The sequence below is a fragment of the Protopterus annectens genome, chromosome 15.part0, assembly GCF_019279795.1.
Source record: "Protopterus annectens isolate FY-2018-M chromosome 15.part0, PAN1.0, whole genome shotgun sequence".
NCBI lineage: Eukaryota > Metazoa > Chordata > Ceratodontiformes > Protopteridae > Protopterus > Protopterus annectens.
In genome coordinates, this window is record NC_056749.1 from 439935325 (window position 1) to 439954017 (window position 18693).

Consider the following 18693-nt stretch of genomic DNA (forward strand, 5'->3'; position numbering starts at 1 on the left):
TGAAATTGGTTTTCCTTCCTTCCCTGTTGCATATGCTACCAGAAGCTGGTCAGTTTTCTATTGGTTTTGTCCTGTCCAGGTAGTAGCGTAATTGTCTATGCACATCCAAGGTATGTAGTAGCCTTTCTCCCCTGTTCTGTGGGTTGGGGAAGAATGTAGGAAGGTGGATAGCCTGATTTAAAGAGACTCTGGATACCACCTTAGGCATAAATGTAGGATTTGTTCTCATGGACACTCTATCTTGATAGAAGATCAGGAAGGGTTGCACTGCCATTAATGCCTGTAGTTCAGAGACCCTTCTTGCTGAAGTTATTGCCAGTAGGAATGCAGTCTTCCAGGATAAGTATTGTAATTCTGCTGTTGCTGCTGGTTCGAAAGGGAAGTGTCAATTTTTCTAGTACAAAGTTCAAGTCCCATGCTGGTAATGGAGGTTTCCGGGGAGGTTTCACATTTTTAATTCCTCTCAGAAACTGTCTGAGCAGAGGATGCGAGAAGACAGGAGGATCCAAGCTGTATTCTGCTGAAACAGCTGAGGCATGTATCTTGATGGAAGAGTAGGACAGGCCTGTATGGAAGAGCTCTGCCAAGTACTCCAGGATGTTGGCTATGTTCACCAGTGTCACTTCTTGCCCCTTTGCAATACTCCAAGTGAGATATCTTTTCCATTTTGCTGCATAATTCTTTCTTGTTGAAGGTCTTCGAGCCTCCAGGATTATGTCCTTAACCCTTTGGGATAAATTTGGGTTAATTGTTGTCATGTAATGTTCCAGGCAGTTAGCTGCAGTTTTTTCAGGTTTGGATGCAGGATGTTGAAGTTGTTCTGTGTTAACAGTAATGGGATCAGGGGCAGTGTCCATATTTGTTCCCGGGACATGCTCCTCAGCAATGGATACCAATGTTGTCTTGGCCAGTCTGGAGCTATCAGAATGATCCTCGGATGTTCCTCTTTGATCTTCAGAAGCACCTTGTGCATCAAAGGAAGTGGTGGGAATGCGTATGCTATCAGGTTTTTCCAACTGAAAGATAGGGAGTCCACCTTCCAAGCAAGTGGGTGGTACGTCCTTGTGCAGAATTTCTTTAGCTGGTGATTGAGTGGGGATGCAAACAAGTCTATTTGTGGTAATCCCCATTCTCTTGTGATGGCTTTGAAGATGTCCGGATGCAGCATCCATTCGTGGGCATCTGTGGTAGTTCTGCTTAATGTCTGCTAGAATGTTTTCCTTCCCTGGTACATAAATTGCTTGTAACTGAATGTTGTAGCCCAGAGCCACATCCCATAGGTCCAGTGCCAGCCGGCATAGAGGATATGTGTGTGCCTCCCTGTTTGTTGATGTACCACATAACTGTGGTGTTGTCTGTCCTTATCATCAGCTGACCTTCTTGGAGAAAAGGTTTGAAGGCCTGGATTGCCAATTTTACTGCCATCATTTCCTTTAGATTTATGTGCAGGTGCAGCTGGACTTGAGTCCATAGGCCTTGAATGCACCTGTCCAGCATGTGTGCCCCCCAACCGAGGTCTGAGGCATCTGTCGTGATGGTTTGTTTTGGTTGGCTTTTGCAGAAGGGCAATCCTGAGTTTGATTGGCAGGCCTGAGCCCACCATAGGAACTCTTTCTTCAGGCAGGGAATCATTGGAATTTTGGTTTCTAGGCTGTGTTTGTGTTGAGACCACAAATTCTTTAGGTACCATTGTAGCTTTCTCATATGAAGCCTGGCATGAGGGACCAGTATTATGCAGGATGCCATGAAGCCTAGAGCTTGCAGCACTTTTCTTGCAGTTAGATGGTTCTGCTTTGTTAATGCCAAGAAGTAGAGAGGAAGCTGCTCTTTCTTTTCTGCAGTTAGGGATGCCATTTGATTTGATGTGTCCAGTTCTGCACCCAGAAAGGTTATTCTTTGGGATGGAATCAGCCTTGACTTTTTATATTGACTGTATATCCCAGGGCTTGCAGCAGGTAAATGACTCTTTGTAGGTCTTCTGTTAGTTTTATTTTGTTGTCCGCTTGTATCAGGCAGTCGTCCAGGTAGGGATAGATTTGAATCCCTGAAGTCTGCAATGAGCGATTACTGATGCCAGGCATTTCGTGAACACTCTGGGCGCAGTAGATAAGCCAAAGGGCAATGCTGAGAATTGATAATGCTCTGATCCTGCAAGAAATCTGAGGTATCTTCTGCAAATTGGTCTTATGGGGACGTGCAGGTATGCCTCCTTGAGATCTAGAGTTACCAGCCAAGACTCCTTGCCCAGCATGGGAAGAAGCTGCTGTAGGGTCAGCATTTTGAATTTTGGAACAATGAGGAATGTGTTTAAAGCAGACAGGTCTAGAATAGGCCTCCATTTGTTTTCTTTTCTTGGTACCAGGAAGAGTCTGGAGTAAAATCCCTTTCCTTGCTCCAAAGGTGGTACCTTTTCCACAGCTCTCATTCTTAGTAATTGAGATATTTGCTTTAGAGCTTCTGTCCTTTGAGTAGGTGGCAGGTTTGGCATTCCTCTTTGCTTGGTAGAGTATGGAAATGGAACCTGTAACCTTGGTCTATAGTTTGCAAAATCCATTTCTCTTGTGATGCAATGCCAGTTCTTTGAAAATAAGGTTAGCTTTCCGCCTAAGGGTGCTTCTAGTTGTTCCCTGGTAGGCGGTGCCACCAAGTCACTGTGAATGAGTTGTTGTAGTGGTGGTGGTTGCATCCGTGCCTCGCTGGTTGTTACCTTGCCACTGGCGTCCCCTGTAGGCACCCCTGGTTTGGTTTCTGCCTCTCGAGCGCCTATTCCTGCCTCTTTGTGCCCTAGAGGAGTCTGGAAAGGACCAATTCTTGGAGGGCCAGTTCCTGCTAAACCTAGGAAGTTGAACTTGTAAGAAATCTTTCACTGTTTGTACAGATTTTGCTTTCTCTTCCATCTTTTTAGTACCTGTTGCAGGGGAACCAAATAAACTGACCTTGTCCATAGGTGCATCCAAAAGCTTTGATTTGACATGGTCTGGTAATGCCTGTTCTTTCAGCCATGCATGCCTCCTGATAACTGTGCCAGTCATGGCTGATCTAAAGGAAGCCTCCAGTGCATCATAGCCACATTTTAAAGAATGGTTACTAACCTGCTGTATGTTATGTACCATTTCTTGAATATATTTCTTATCTAAAGATTCTTCAGAGGACAGCTTTTTAGTCAACTGGTCAAGCATAAACTCTTGGTATTGAATCATATGAAATTGGCAGTTCAAAGCTCTAGCTGACAAAGTAGCAGAGGTGTAAACTTTTTACCCCATCTCTCTAAGGACCTGGATTCCCTTTCAGAGGGAGGGGGTTTTTAGAGGAGGTAGCTGCTACGGCTTTAGGACCCTGGGAGATAGTCTCTGGATCTGCAAAAGGAGCCTTATATAAATGGTGATGAGTGTCCGGGACCCTGTAGAACCTATCGGGCTTAGCAGGAGCCGGAGGTAATGAATCAGGAGCAGTGCAAGCATCATTAAATGCATCATCAACAACAGAAAGTACTGGAGGTATAGCTAAAGGCCTGTGCTGTGGCAAATGTAGAAAGGTCCTAAGCCTTTTTCTGGAGTCTGAGAAATCTTGGCCCTGCCACTGAAATTGTTCCCTCATAGCATGCAAGGTTTCCCCAAAGGAAAATTCCTCAGGAGGAGAGGCTGAAGGGATGGACTCCTCAGCATCAGAGTCTTCGTAAGGAGAATAAGCAGCCTCAGGAGGGTCTGTGTGTTCTGAGTCATCAGAGGAATCATCTGTGGATACTGGCTCAGGGGGCTCTGCTCTAGGCCTTTTTTCTGGAGGAGGGAGAGAGGCCCTGTCTGGATGAGGCTGGGCTCCACGAATTAAAGAGATGAGATCCTCAGCCAAAGTAAGCATATGGGAGCTGGTGCTGGGCCTGAGAGGGGGGCTTGGCAGGCACCATTTTTGATGCTTTGGCTGCTTTAGCCCTGGCAAAGGCCTTAATAGACATTGCTGCAGGAGGCCTAGCAGCTCCACGTGCAGGGGTAGAAATATCCAGGGGAATGGTATCTGATAAATCCTGTGAAACCGCAACAGAAGGTTGGATTTCAGAAGCCGTTTCTACCAGGTTAGAAGAGGCCTCGGTAGAAGGCATGATTTCGGCTGAAGAAAGAACCGCTTGCTCGGTTTCGGCCGAAACAGAGACACTCGTGGTTTGCTTATCCGCGGTTTCGGCCGAAACCGAGGACCGCGAGTGTCGGTCCTTTTCTTTGCGTTTTTTGGTACTTTGCATAGTCAGAGGATCCGACGGCATAATATATGCAAAATCGGAGCCGAAAATCTGTTCAGCAAACTCCGACCGACGTCTAAGCGTCCGTCGGTTAAAAGAAGCACAGGCTAGACAAGCTGCTATGGCAAGAAAGAGTCCCCAACGGGGTACTTAGCTTTTTAGAAGTCTTCGAAGTAATATTCGGTAGTAGTAATCTCTGGATCTGACCGACCGGCACTTGCGAACAGCTTCTGCTTCGGGCGCCACGCGGCAAGAAAGACTGAGGAAAATGGCGTCGGCTGATGCCTTTATACCCGAAGAACTGCCGCAATGACGTTGGGTGAAGTGCGACACCAGCCGAAGCCAGACCCAGACTTTGGAATCCGGCCGACCGAAGGGCTGCCTGACAGGACAACCCATTTGTGAAGACTGCAGATGCATCCTTGAAGGACATCTTGGAGTAAAAGCCTGATCCGGATTGATCTGGGGGGACGTGCTGGATGGCTCTTTTTTCTAGCAGCTGAAGGATTTCTGCAGCTGCTGCCTCCCTCTGATTGGGTGGGACATCGGGGAGGCTCCAGGGTTTGAGAGGAAGTTTGAGAAAGGGGATCTTGTAACCTCTGGATATGATCCGAAGCACCCAGTGATTTGTTGTAATGGACTCCCACATGGCTAGGTGCCTCGAGAAACGCCCCCTGACTGCCTCCAGAGTAGAGCAGTCGGGTAACCCCTCAGGGTTGCTGCGTGGGCCGATCAGAAAAAGGTTCTCTCGACCCGAAATTCTTCGGTCCCCCTCTGCCTCTGGGCCGGCGTCCACCCTGTCCTCCTCTGCCTCTGAAGGACAAGGGGTCTGGAGCAAAACGGGACTGTTGAGATTTCCGGAACCACATTATCGTCTGTCCCTTTTGGTTCCTAGTGAAGGACCTCTGGGGAGCAGAGAAGCGGACTCTGATGGCAGACAACGTCTTCCCGTCTTTTTCGCTCTGGACCAACGTGTCACGTTACAGTCTTGCCAAAAAGGGAAGAACCGTCAAATGGGGCATTAACGAAGGACGCCTTGAAGGGTTCCGCGAAGTCACAATGGCGGAGCCAAGCATGCAGTCGTAAGACAATGCCCGCTCCGCTTGCTCTAGCGGCTCCTTCCGTGGCATGAGAGAGGAGTCGCATAGAGGTATTAGAAATGGATTTGAGAGAGTGGCCATTCGGGTAGAGAATACTTTTATTCCCTGCCGATATGGACTCTGGGGGGCGACCCCGGCAAATTCTTTGATGAGATCCCGCTGGAGTCGTATGACGTGTGCCATATAATTCAGCGACCTTACTGAGAAGGTTGCTGAAGAGAACATCTGCTTCCCCAAATGGTCCATCGTCCGGGACTCCTTGTCTGGAGGATGGACCGAGGAACTCTCCTGGGCCAATTCTTTTTTAGTGGCGGCCGCCACCAACATGGCATCTATGGGAGCACCGTTGCTCCAGCAAGCTCTATCAGAAGGGGGGCTAAGAATCTTATCAGGCCTCTTGGGAATGGGCTTCACAGTGTCCGGCTCCTTCCATGCCCTGGTAGTAATCAGGTCTACCAGGGGGTCGGCGGGAGGGGACACCCAAGAGGTAGATGGGCTTGCGTCAAACGCCTCCAGAAATACAGACTCATCCGAGGAAGGTTTTTGGGCGGACCACCCCCTCTAATTCGAAGAATTTCTATTATGTCTCCGAAGGAGACGTCTTCGGGGGTGACCCTGGGGAACCTTCCCCTTCCTCCAAATCTGTATCCATTGTCAGGGACTCAGGTGAGTCCAAGTGCCTCCTCTTGCACTTACGTTTGTGAGGGACCTCCTTAGGGGGACTTCCTGTTCCTCCAAGGGAACTATCTGGGACATAGGTGCAGGTTGTCCCTGGGGCCGGATGATGGTAGGTAGACCCATCTGAGATGGAGTGCAGGGGGGAGCCGTAGCAGGAGCCTGGGGTCTCGAATCCCTCGATCGGACCCTCTCCACAACATCGAACGCCGAGGGGGAGCTGCTCTCCCTGGGATCCGAGAGCATTTCCCTCGGATCCGATGCGTGGATCAGAGCCGGCACCGAAGCGGTCGGATCCGAAGGGCCAGTGTGCTCCGACCGAGACGGGGCCGAAGACTCACCGACACCTCCGGATCCGAAGCTCAGCTCTCGGATCCGAAAAGGGACCCGACAGACTAGAGAGTGCTGTCGGTGCCGAAGAACGTGGTACTATCGGAGCCGACACTCTCCCGGCTCCGACGCTACTCAGCTCCGAAGGCTCCGATCCCCGAAAGTGGGTCGAAGAAGGAGCTATTGGGGTGAAAAAGGGGGGTCGAGCTCCCCCCAGGGGGGGGGGGGCAGGAGCACTCCCATCTGCAGCTGGGCCTGGAGTAACCTACTCATCATCCGGTCCATGTCTGCATCCGATAAACTTCTGGTCGACCTCGAGGGGGCCACCGAGGCAGGATGGGAGTGCCGCCTCAATGACCTCAAAGGCGACCGGGCCTCCTCCTCCTCCAGCCCCGGGGAAAAGCGGGGAGAATAGAGCAGGGAAGGAGAAGACCCGGAAGCCCTAGCAAAAGCTGCTTGCTTGGCTGGCGGGGCCGAGGAGGAAGATTCGGCCCGCCGCTTGTGATGCTTGTCTTTCATATGCTCCCTCCTAGCTTCCCTCTCCTCCTGGCCAACGGTGGGAGGTTGAGTCCCGGCCAGGGGAGCAGGGGATGGGTGGTGGCACTGCCGCAGCCGCGGCAGGTGCCACAGAGGGAGAGGAGGCCGAAGTCGGGTCCGGGGGCAACAGTCCCGCCAAGACCAACCAGATCTCCTGTCCCTCAAAGCCCTGGGGTTGAAGGCTGCACAAATAGTGCAGCCTGAAGACAGGTGGTCAACCCCAAGGCAAGTAACACACAGAGTGTGGCCATCTGCTGGGGACAGCTTATGGCCACACTTGGTGCATTTAGAAAAAAAAGGCTTTAGGGGCCTCAGACATAGCTAAGAAAAAAAAAGTTTAATGCTAGGCTCGACCAACATGTTACACAAACACACCGGGGGGGGGGGGTAACTAACTAAGTGTTAGGATTAGCTACACAGACTAAAATATATATACCAAAACTCTAGGGGAAACACACACACCAGTTATAAGCAGCGCTATAATAACAAAGAAAGATTTTTCTCACAAAATCCTAGACCATCTGCCTGGAAGCTCGATCAAGCTGCTGTCATGAAACGTGGCAAACGAGATCGGAAGACAGAAAGGGTTAGCAGGGGGATTATGGGTAAGGATAGTAGCTTGGAGCTCGGATCTTAGCTGTTTGAAACTGCCGGCTCGGATCCAATATGGATCCGATAACCACAGGTTGATGGACAAATTAAGTTAACTACTTCAGATAAAATGTTTTTCGAATCCTTGCTGCTTAAACTATTTACTGAAAAATGGAGCTGAGAATAGGAAATTTATATTGGCACTGAAAAACGAGGGTTGAAAAATCTAACTCCTTGAATCCGCTTTCCTCTCATCACATTTATTTAGCACCTCTGCTACAGAAGGATTACAGAGAATTTCCTTATCTAAATAAAAATTTTAAATTTCTGTATTTACATCTTCAGGATAAAAGTAAAAATATTAGCATTAAGAGTTTGACCATTTAAAATCCTAAAAGATGAACTAATAGACAAATACATTTTCTTCCCCAGCTTATCCAATGCTTTCTTATCCCAGTCAAAGGGAATGAGGTTAACAGCAGTAACATGTTTAGCAAAAGCAGTATTACAGTAATAACTGCTTGGTTTGTTTTAGGATTAAGAGTCTGAGGAATCATCGACTACCTGTCAGATTTCCTGTGGGCAGGAGGTTGAATATTAGGTAAGCTAGAAGCAGTGGGAAAAGCATTCTCTAAAAGCAGGCAACACAGAAGGAATACCTGCAGTTTTAGAAATATTCCTCTACAACAAATTGAAACATTTTTCTGCCACAGGAATTTTAATTTTGCACCCACTGAAAAACATTTAATTTAAGATAGAATCTTGGAAAATGAAAATACTTCAAATGGGAAATCTGAAACCATACAATACCCAGAATCAGAAGGTTCAGACTGAAAAGAAATTTCTGAAATACAACAACCCCTCTACTATAGATACTATGCTGACTGAAAATCAAAGTCAGAAAGAGATGGAACTCTCTCTCTTCCTGCCTGAAGAAGAGTGTAAAAGGAAAGCACAAATGAGTTCCTAGTAAATCCTAGTAATCTTCCCTGTTCATACAAACACAGGACACTGGAATTTTTTTTTAACCATCTTGACTTTTCAAGGAAATCTCCTTGGAAAATAACAGTCTTAGAAGGCATACTAGTCCCAGAAATAGATTCCTTATTCTGGCCTAAAAGAACTTTTACCTGCCCCTACCTCTGAGATAAACAAGTCTGGTTCTCCCTTGATTGCCAAGGGTATCCTTACAGATGCAGAGGACGTGGCTATCCCCCAGTTCTTGGCAGCTAAATCTGTTACACCAAGAGAACTTGGGGAAAAAGATGAATGATCTGAGAAAAACAAGAGGCTACAGCAGAGTTAGCTACTAACATCCGAGACAAAACAGATGCCTGCCTGACACCCAAAGACTCTGATAGTTACCTTTTTCATGTGGACAAGGGAGGGTGAAAGCCACGGAGACTGGAGGTTGCTCTACTGGCAAGTTAAGAAAGGGACCTTGAAAGTGGATAGCAAAACCTGGATGAGTCGGTAAAAGAAAGAACAGAAAAAGCAGTTCTGAGTTAAGTTACCACAGTCTCCACAAGCACAGTATCCTTGCCCTAAAAAACTAAAAACCTTGACTAAAAATGTCAGTCCAAAGTTAACATTCCCCCCCACACAAAAAATTCATATAAATATTTACATAAAAACTCCATTAGAAATGTAACTGCAATGCCAAAAACAATTAGTTTCCAAGCTAGGTACAATTAATCAGTTATAAAAAGTACAGTTTTGTACCTACCATAAATGTAGATGTCCGAATTGGATAGCATCTGCAGTCATAACAACTACTTTGTTTTGTCCCAGGGCCAGGCAGCCCTTCAGTCGACCAAAGTTCATCGGGTCCGGGGGCCTGAGATGTCACTTCACACTTCGCCACTCATCTCTGTTGGTCTTATATAAGCATAAGCCGACGCATTTTCAGTGTTTCAGTGTTCTTTTGCCAGAGATGCCAGAAGCCCTCTAGAAGGCTAAAAAATTTGCCATGTTCCCAAAGATAGAGGTAAACAAAAATAAGCACACAAAATAATACATACAAACAAACACACCAAAAAAGAAATCCCCCACTAGCTACAACATTTTTCACTCAAAAAATATACATTTTGTGGAAGGTTTTCCCAAACAGGGTGATTATCTGCTCAGCCTTAAAGGATCATTTGCAGACTTGATGGTTCTAACTAGGCCCACAGAGGAAGCACTCTTTGGTGGTAAAGTTCTGACGTAATTAACATGCCAAAATAAAACTTGAAACATTCCAGTGGTGATGGGAAAATGGAGTTAAAGCCGGGGTACGGAACGAAATCAGAAGGCTCTGGCTAAGTGTTGGCCTCGTGCCATGTAATGTTCTGTGCAGAAACAGGTCTGATATTTAATGAAACGTTTTAACACAAGGAAAACTTATCATGCTGCTGAACTTTCTCCACTCAAAATCCCTGCCCCCCCCCGTATCTTCCAAAGTCTGAACGATTTTAGACATCCTTATTAAATCAGATTTTAAACTGCAACATGATTTCATATACTACAGTTTTCCCTTTTGTTAATGCAACAGTTTCTATTACTCTCATGCAGTATACAGGTTTTCTTTTTCACATTTTTCATTCACTCAGATATTACTTTAATTCCTGCTCTCCTTTATTCCACTCCTCATCTTCTCCTTCCCTTTCCTAATGCTCTCATCTTCAGTTCTTTTTATATTCTATTCAATATTCAAAATTTTTACAATATTCAAAACTTCTACTAGGTTTGATATAGATTTTGACTTCTCTTTTCTAGTAATTGCTTTTTAGGCCTTATTATGTCTAGGCAATTCGGATCCTACATCCCAGCTCAAAAGAATCAATTCCTTAGTTACTACCATTTGTTCCAGTAAAAAAAGTTTGTCAAAATACTCTGCAGTTCCTTTGGGAACTGACACCATTACAGCCTGTCATCACAGATAAGAGACATGTCCGCATACTTTCTGATTAAATGACTAATAGAATTAAATTTCCTTGCCTCTGTACAGCAAACCAACAAGTATGCTGCCAGGTACAATGCATGGCCGTAGTTTTACTACTGCACTTGCCAGGAACTAAATCCAGGTCAAAATTCTTAAAAGGTAGCTAATCTCACCCCTATATCCCAAAGCATATGAACTTTGAATGTACATAAAACCCAAATGCAGTAAGAACATGAGAGCTACTAAATGCTAGAATCGGTATCACTGGCTGAGAAAAGACTCACATCATCCAGGATTTGTTGGGGCTGGCAGCCGAAATCTGAATACTCCTAATCAAGGAGACTGTTGCCTTCTCCAACAGTTAAGCAATATCAGGAGAGGACAAGATGACAACCCCAATTTGTTACAGGCCCATTTTATCACATCACCTGTAGAATAATGGAGCTTGAATACTGCAACTATCAATGGTAGTGTACTCTAAGCTATCCAAATGGTTCTGTTCCATTTGCCCCTCTCCAAGAAACTAAAGAGAAGACAAAAATACCACACCTCAAAGGAGCATTTAATGCATGCAAAAAGCATAATACCTTCAGCTTTCTTTGCTATTCCTTGATCAGGTAGAACTCCATGCTTCTGGTGTTCTTCATACCATTCATCAACAGTCAATGTTGGAATACTCGGATAGCCTGCCCCAAACACTCTGTACGATAAGAAGGATAAGATTAACAAAACCTGGAAAATCAATTTATTACGTTTGGAACTATTATCAAATCAAAATGCGCATCTGCATCTCACACACACACACACACACACACACACACACACACACACACACACACACACACACACACACACACCAATGCATTTACTGTTTAACAGAAAAATTCTGACAGTATACAGCACATCACTGCTGTGCAAACACTTCCATGCCAACTAGACAAAGAAAAAAAAGTCATACAAGATCATTTAAGAGGACGAAATCATGACTTTGGCCTAGTACTGTTGTCAAATGAATCAATTTTCAGCACCTGTGCTGATTTTTGTTATGCGAGTGGCAATTAATTTATAAATTTGCATGGCCTATTATACACAAATAGCAAGAGCCACATTAAGTTAACAGCTTGCAGCTCCTGTAATACAAACGAAAACCTATAATCTCAGTAAATGTTTTATGCATGGTGCTAAAACTATTCAGGCAAAGCACCAGACACAATGAACTGATTCATCTAAAACCCATAACTGCAGAACACCATGCAGAATGAGGTGCATGCCAAAGTATGGAACATAAAGATGAAGAATATTTAAAACAAGCATTTTCTGCAACACCATGATTAAAAACTGAGCCCTAAAAAGTACTATCTTTGATCTTAATGTAGGTAAGTGGGGTGTGGAACCTAGGACCATGAAAACCAGTTTAAACAAAGCCATACCCAACACTCAAGAAATATTTAGGATGGGCATGAATCCGCAAGTGCTCCTTAGTACACTCAACACAGCAGCACTTCATGAATTCTCTCTGGAAGTGCAACCTGTATTAAGTTTTCAGTGCTACTACTGTGTTCTTTCTTTCTGACTGTTCAACCCTTTTAAAATATGCACCATTCCTGAATACATTAACAGACTTCTCTTGCTGAGCCTTGAAATGCAGTGTTTTCTAATACAATAAATTGGAAAAGAAAACAAAACAAACCTGGCCTGGGCAACATCACGAGTGAGGATAAAAGGCTTCATTGGAGGTCTGGCAGGATGCTTAGGTGGAGATTTTGCAGTAGCCTAAAATATAAAGCAGAAAATATTAACAGGAACAGCCCCAAACTTATTTTGAACAAACACTGTATCATTACATATACATGACATTTATTACGAAAAGACAAAGAACAATAGTTATGTATTTACCATAACTTGGTATCTGTGTTATTCTGTTTCATTATTCATCACCACTGGGTCTTGGATCTCATGTCCAACATGACCTGGCACTTTACAGACTACATTCAAGGTTCAAGCCCCTCCCATCTCCCATAATCCCTTTCTACCTACTAACCCTCAGATCGAGTTTGCTGTGGAAAGAAAGGTGACACCAACAAACTTGCCATAACCTTAGCTGTCCCTCTCTTCTATGTTGCAGTATTCATAAAAGTTGGGAGTTGCTGCTCGCAGTGCCACCGTCCGGCCAGTATACTAAAGTCTTTGTTTCAGGAGGGTACGTGTTTGTCTCTTACCAGGGCCATAAATAGACGGGTATAAAAGTGACGTCTGCACATACCCTCATCAGGATTGCTTTGCCGCATACAGTAGTTCTTCTGAGGTTTGACCAGGAGGGTCCTAATCTGAGACCCTTAGACTTGGATGTAGGCCAGTCCCAGGGCAGTAGGATGGCTGTGTAGGTTGAGACCAGGGGAGATGGCAATGTGCCCACAGGTGATACCTGGGGTAGTAGTCAGAAACAGACAGGGGGTAGGTGGGCGGGACTGAATACTGCAACATAGAAGAGAAGGACATCTAAGGTTATGTTAAGTTCTTACACAACTATTCTAGGTCCTTCTATTCTCATGTTGCAGTATTCATAACAGCAGAGAGAGTACCAGAGCTTTAAGTATGAACCTGGGAGGAGGAAGGGGTCCTTTGATAAAGTAGACCCTGTAGGATAGTCCTGGCAAATCCTGCTCTAGCACGGGATATGTCCAGCTTGTAGTGTTTGAAGGTGTGTACTGAGGTCCAAGTAGCTGCTTCTAAAATGGAACAGGAGTCTATGCCTTTGAAAAAGGCAGTAGAGGAAGCAGCTGCTCTGGTAGAATGAAGTTTAATATTACCTTGTAAGGATTTCCCATGGTGGAATTAGCACAAGGAAATGGACTTGGAGATCAATGAGGGAATGGTCTGCTTAGAGAACGTTTTCCATAGGGCTCTGGGATGGAAGGAAATAAATAGTTGATCTGACTTCCCGATAACTTTGGTTTTGCCCAAGTAATATTGAATTTGTCTGTGTACATCCAGGGAATGTAGGGTCCTTTGAGGCATTTTGTGGATGAGGGTAAAAAACTGGTAGGTTAATTGATTAAATTCAATGAGAGTTCATTAACTATCTTGGGCATGAAGGAAGGGTTGGTTCTGAGGACTACTCTGTCCTTGTGGAAAACAAGGTAGAGAGGTGGCCATAAGGGCTTGGATCTCTGTGACCCTCCTGGCGGAGGTGAGGGCTACTAGCAGAACTGTTTTCAGTGTGCATTATTTCAGGGAAACACGTGTGTGCTGGTTCAAAGGGGGGCAAGGTTAGCTTTTTTAATACAAAATTTAGGTCCCACGGAGGAGGTATGGCTCTCCGTGGGTGTCCGATGTGGAGGACTCCCTTCAGAAAAAGTCCAACTTCCAGTCGGGATGCCAGAGGGGGTGAAATGGGCAGACAGGCAGAAATGACTGACAAATAGACTGAAGAATATGTTAGTCCTGATTGGAGTAGCTCATAAAAAATAGGATAGGACCCTTGGTATAGGAGTAGTGAGGGGGTCCTGGTTGTTCCTAGGACACCAATTGGAGAATGGTGCCACTTAGCTACATAGTTTCTCCTAGTGCTAGGTTTTCTGGCCTCCTGCAGAACACTGAGTACATCCTCTGAATGAAGGTGTTTGCAGGGGATTAGAATCCTATCAACATAAGGTCAATTTTAGGTTGTTCACCTGTGGGTGTAGCAGGGATCCCTTGTTCTGTGTGAATAGGTCTACACGGTGGGGTAACCTGTGGTGATTGCCCTTGGCTAGAGAATGTAGGAGAGGAAACCAATGCTGTCTTGGCCAAAGGGGGGTCACCAGCAGGATTTTTGGTTTGTCCTTCTGAATTTGTAGGAGGACTTTTTGAATTAGAGTAAATGGGGGGGGCGTCCAGGTACACCCCCTGAAGAGAAGGAGAAGGCATCCACTTTCCAAGCTTGTGGATGTGGGTTCCTTGTGCAGAAGTTGGGCATCTGCCTGTTGAGTGGGGAGGCAAACAGGTCTGCTTGTGGAATACCTCACTTGTACATCAGGTCTATGAAAACCTCTCTCTAAAGCATCCATTCGTGAGAGGGGGTAGAGGCTCTGCTGAGTGTGTCCACCATAACATTCTCTAAAGGGATATACATGGCTAATAAGTGGACCGTGAGAGAAGCGGCTAGGCTCCATATCTGGATGGCCAGACTGCATAATGGGTAGGACGTGGTCCCCCCTTGCTTATGTACCACAGAACAGTCATATAGTCTGTGATTACTTTTCGGGTTCCTGGCAGGATAGAGGGCTTTAATGTTAGAAGGGCTAACAGTAGGGCTCTTATTTCCTTGATGCTGATGTGGTCCTTCATCCTTAGAGTAGACCATTTTCTTTCTACTGAGAGGTGCTGTTGGTTTGTTTGTAATACTGCACCCCAGCACAGATCTGAAGCATCTGTAGACAGCTGTTGGTGTGGGGCTGGAATTTGGAGGTCGGTCCTCGGGTTGGTCTGCATTGCAGAGATCCACCACTGGATCTCCTTTTTTAGGCACAGGAAAAGTGGAAGTGGACAGTCCAAGGGTTGGGAGTGTTGGGTCCATAGTTTTTTTTAACACCCATTCAATTTTGCGCATGTGGAGTCTTGCTAAAGGCAGCATGGGTATGAGGGATGCCATGTGGCCTAACACTCTCAGGAATTCCCGAGCTGTCAAAGCATTTTGGGCAAGGATCTGATTGAAGTTCAGGCAGAGTTCCTAAATCCTTTGGTCTGGGATGAAGGCTTTCATGCAGTCTGTGTGGAGTCTGCACCCCCAGGAAAATCAAGTCCTGTGAGGGGATCAGGTGAGATTTTTCTACATTTAGCGTGAACCCCAGAAGAATGAGGGTGTTCGACACCTGTTGTAAATGAAGAAGTAGGAGTTGGTGGTCTTGAAGGATGAGCAGGTCGGCCAAGTATGGATATATTTGTATACCCTGGGTCATGCAATGAGCAATGAAGGGAGCTAGGTGTGTGGTGGAGAAGCTGGTGGGAAATCTGGGGGTAGAGGACTTCCTTGTCTGTCTATGTTCCTTTCACTGTGGCACCGAATGAAAAGACTGCCTTCTAACAATGGAGGGCTTCTGAGGGTAATTCCTATGATATCTAGGAATAGGGGATACCAGAAGGTGTTTGAGGTTCTGTAATTCTTTACCCTTCTCTTTGAGGGATTTGAGAAGATCAGCAGAAGCTTGGCCGAAAAGGGCCTTATCGTCTAAGGGTGCATCCAGTACTTTAGTCTGAACGCCCATGGGGAGAGGCTGAAGCCTTACCCAAGAGTAACGTCGAAGTACTGATCCAGAAGCTTTGGATGGAGCTTCCACAGCATCATAACTGCACTTAAGAGTGCCTGGTCACTTGGGATGCTGTGGAGAGGAGTGAATTTAATTGTGCTCTGATAGGGCAATCCCGCACCTCAGACAAAAGGGTAAATGCTTTACAGATGACATCTAGAACATACCTTGCCATGTGTGTTTGGTAGTTCAAGGCCCTAATGGCCAGAGTGGAGGAGGTATATACCTTTTTTCCTGTCCTGTCCATAAATTTACTGTCTTTGTCAGTTGGGTAAAAAGCAGTAGAAGGTAGTTGTCTAGATATCTTATCTGCAGAAACAGGGAGGGTTCCTGAAAAGAAACTGTGCATCTTGGGGGACCCTATAAAATCGATCAGGTCGTTTAGCTGCTGGGGGTTGAGAGTCAGGAGACTGAAGCAGCTAGGAAGGCATCCTGAAAAGCAGGGAGTAAGGGAGGCAGAGCTGAGGGAGATGGTTTCTCCATTTGTAAAAGGTCAAAGTATCTTTTCTTGGAGTCTGAAACCTCAGAGGCCTGCCACTTAGTGTTCCCTCATGAAGGAGATTGTATCCCCAAAGTTGAATTCTTCCCCTGGGGATTCAGAAGAAACAGAGTCCTCCTCCTGTAGTGTAATGAATTCCTTGGGGGATTCAATTAGGAGAAGGACTCCTCAGAAGAGGAGTCGTTCTCAGACACATGAAGAGGTGGTTGAGGCATGAGAGTAGGTGGAAGGTGTTGTGTTTATAAGGCCTGAAAAGCCTTAAACAGACAGAGAATGATTCCCAACCAGGCATCGGTAGAGGTTCAGTGTGCTTGGTTTTTTTTATTCCTTTTCAAGGGAGTCGCAGCAGCAGACAGAAGAGAAGTGCACGTCGCCTAGCATGAATTAGAGGAGCAGGGGCTTCCGAAAACGCAAGCCATGGCTCCCCTCCTCCATCAGACTCAGATGACTGAATTACCTCAGCGGATGTATCTTCGGTTTCTCACACCCTGGCTTCCAGCAAGGTTCCCAGGTCTGCTTTGTTAACCATCGTCTGAATGGACTCCAGGTCTTCAATTGCCTCTAGAATCTGCTCTGATGCCCGCGTTGCAGCCTGGGATTCTGGCCTACCTTTTCTCACCTTCTTCCTATGCAGCACATCGGATGGGCCTACCCCTCCCTCCATACCCAACGCAAGAGTCTCTGGTTCTCTAGATATAGTTTCAAAGATGCTAATCAGCTACAGAGTCTCTTGGGGACGAACAACTTACAAATTGGACAGGATGTATGGTTGCAGGCCTCGCCTAGACAAAACACACACTTACCGGGTTCATATTACGTTATCGAAAGATAATCGAAAGGCCAAAACATCGAAACGGCTGCATTTTGAAACTTTTACTGTGGGGGCTGCACCCCCCCCCGCTAAATATATATTCCAACTCCGAGACAGCACTACAGTGAGGAAAGGGCAAATATCCCAATCTTCACTGTACTGCGATCCCACAATTCAAACTTTGAAATGTGGGCGTTGCGATGTTTTGGCCTTTCGATTAAGTTATCTTTCGATATCGTAATAGGAACTCCACTTATCGTGTGTGTCCTTGTGAGGAATTTGTCTGCCATAAGCACACTTCCCTTTACTAGCTGGCATGGAAGGCTAAACAATAAGCAATTTAAGCAAGAAAACCCTACAGGGCACTCATCTGTAACTGTCAAAAGTGGTTGTCTGGTCTTTAACGATCTGGAATTCAGTCGTCTGAAGAAACTCGATGCAGAAGTGGAACTGGCAAACGGGCGTCCAATGATCACTGCGGCAGAAAAATTTTGAGGAGGGTATGTGCAGACGTCACTTTTATACCAAACGTCGGTTTATGGCCCTGGTAAAAGACTTCACACGTGCCCTCCTGAAACAAAGACTTTGGTATACTGACCGGACGGTGGCACTACGAGCAGCAACTCCCTATTATGAAAACTACAACATGAGAATAGAAGGACATAATCACTATCCCTCTACGCCCAGGCAATACAACCATAGCACCACTGCAGAAGGAAGGTCAAAGGCCAGAGACTCCAGCCTCTCCAGAACATCCAAAAACATGGAAGGGGGATGGAGGGCGGAAAGTGATGAATAATGAAATAGGACAACACAAATACCAAGTTATGGTGAGTATATAACTATTGATCTGATGTTATCCATTACATTATTCATCACGACTGGGTCAGAATCCCCAGCTACAATGAATACAGGGCCCTAAGTAAGGACATGCCTGAGCAATGTGGAACCACAGCACGCTCTGCTTCTGGAGACCATATCCAGTTTAATAACCAACAAAAGTATGTGGAGTGGACCAAGTGGTCGCAGCACAAATATCATATAAGGACAGCCTAGCAGAGAAGGCTGATGAGGCAGCAACTGACCTAAGAGAATGTGCCTTTGGCATACAAGGCAACTCCATTACTCCGAGAGAGCACACCATGAAAATGTACTGAGAAATCCATTTAGAAATGGTCATTTTAGAAACTACTTGGCCACGCCTGTTTAAAGAGAAAGGTGCGAACAACTGGTTAGATCTCCTCAAGGGCTTAGGCCAGTGTAAATAAAATCTCAACTGCTGATACACATTAAGGTATAGAGAAGGTATTCACCTTTTATTGGAGTGATTAGGAAAGACAGGTAACTGAATATCCTGGTTGAGATTTCTTTCAGTAGCAACCTTAGGCAAAAGAGAAGGGTTACTTCGCAAAGTCACTCTGTCTTTATGGAAAAAAATATATGGCGGTTTAGAAGCCAAAACCTGCAACTCAGAAACGCTCTTAGCCAAAGTAATGGCCACTAGGAAGGCAGTCTTCCAAGAAATAAATCTGATATCATATGAAGGAGCTGACTCAAAAGGACTTTGAGTAAGAGAGTGCAGCATCAAGGTCAGATCCCAAGGAGGGGTGGGATCTTTGACTGGTGGCCCGAGAAAGAAGATGCCCTTATAGAAGGGCCTTACACAATCTAGAGGAAAAGGTAGGACCGGTATTGACATGAAAATTAG

At 45.7% G+C, this 18693-nt stretch overlaps 1 protein-coding gene across 1 annotated transcript in view; it reads right to left on the reverse strand.

The window, feature by feature from the left end:
* Positions 1 to 18693, reverse strand: part of IGBP1 (immunoglobulin binding protein 1) — a 337465-nt gene that overhangs the window by 161453 nt on the left and 157319 nt on the right. The window contains exons 4-5 of the mRNA XM_044057182.1: positions 12078 to 12160; positions 10975 to 11087 (exon numbers count right to left, since the gene is read on the reverse strand). Of these exons, the coding sequence (XP_043913117.1) occupies positions 10975 to 11087; positions 12078 to 12160 (196 nt within the window). The remainder of the gene's footprint in view (positions 1 to 10974; positions 11088 to 12077; positions 12161 to 18693) is intronic.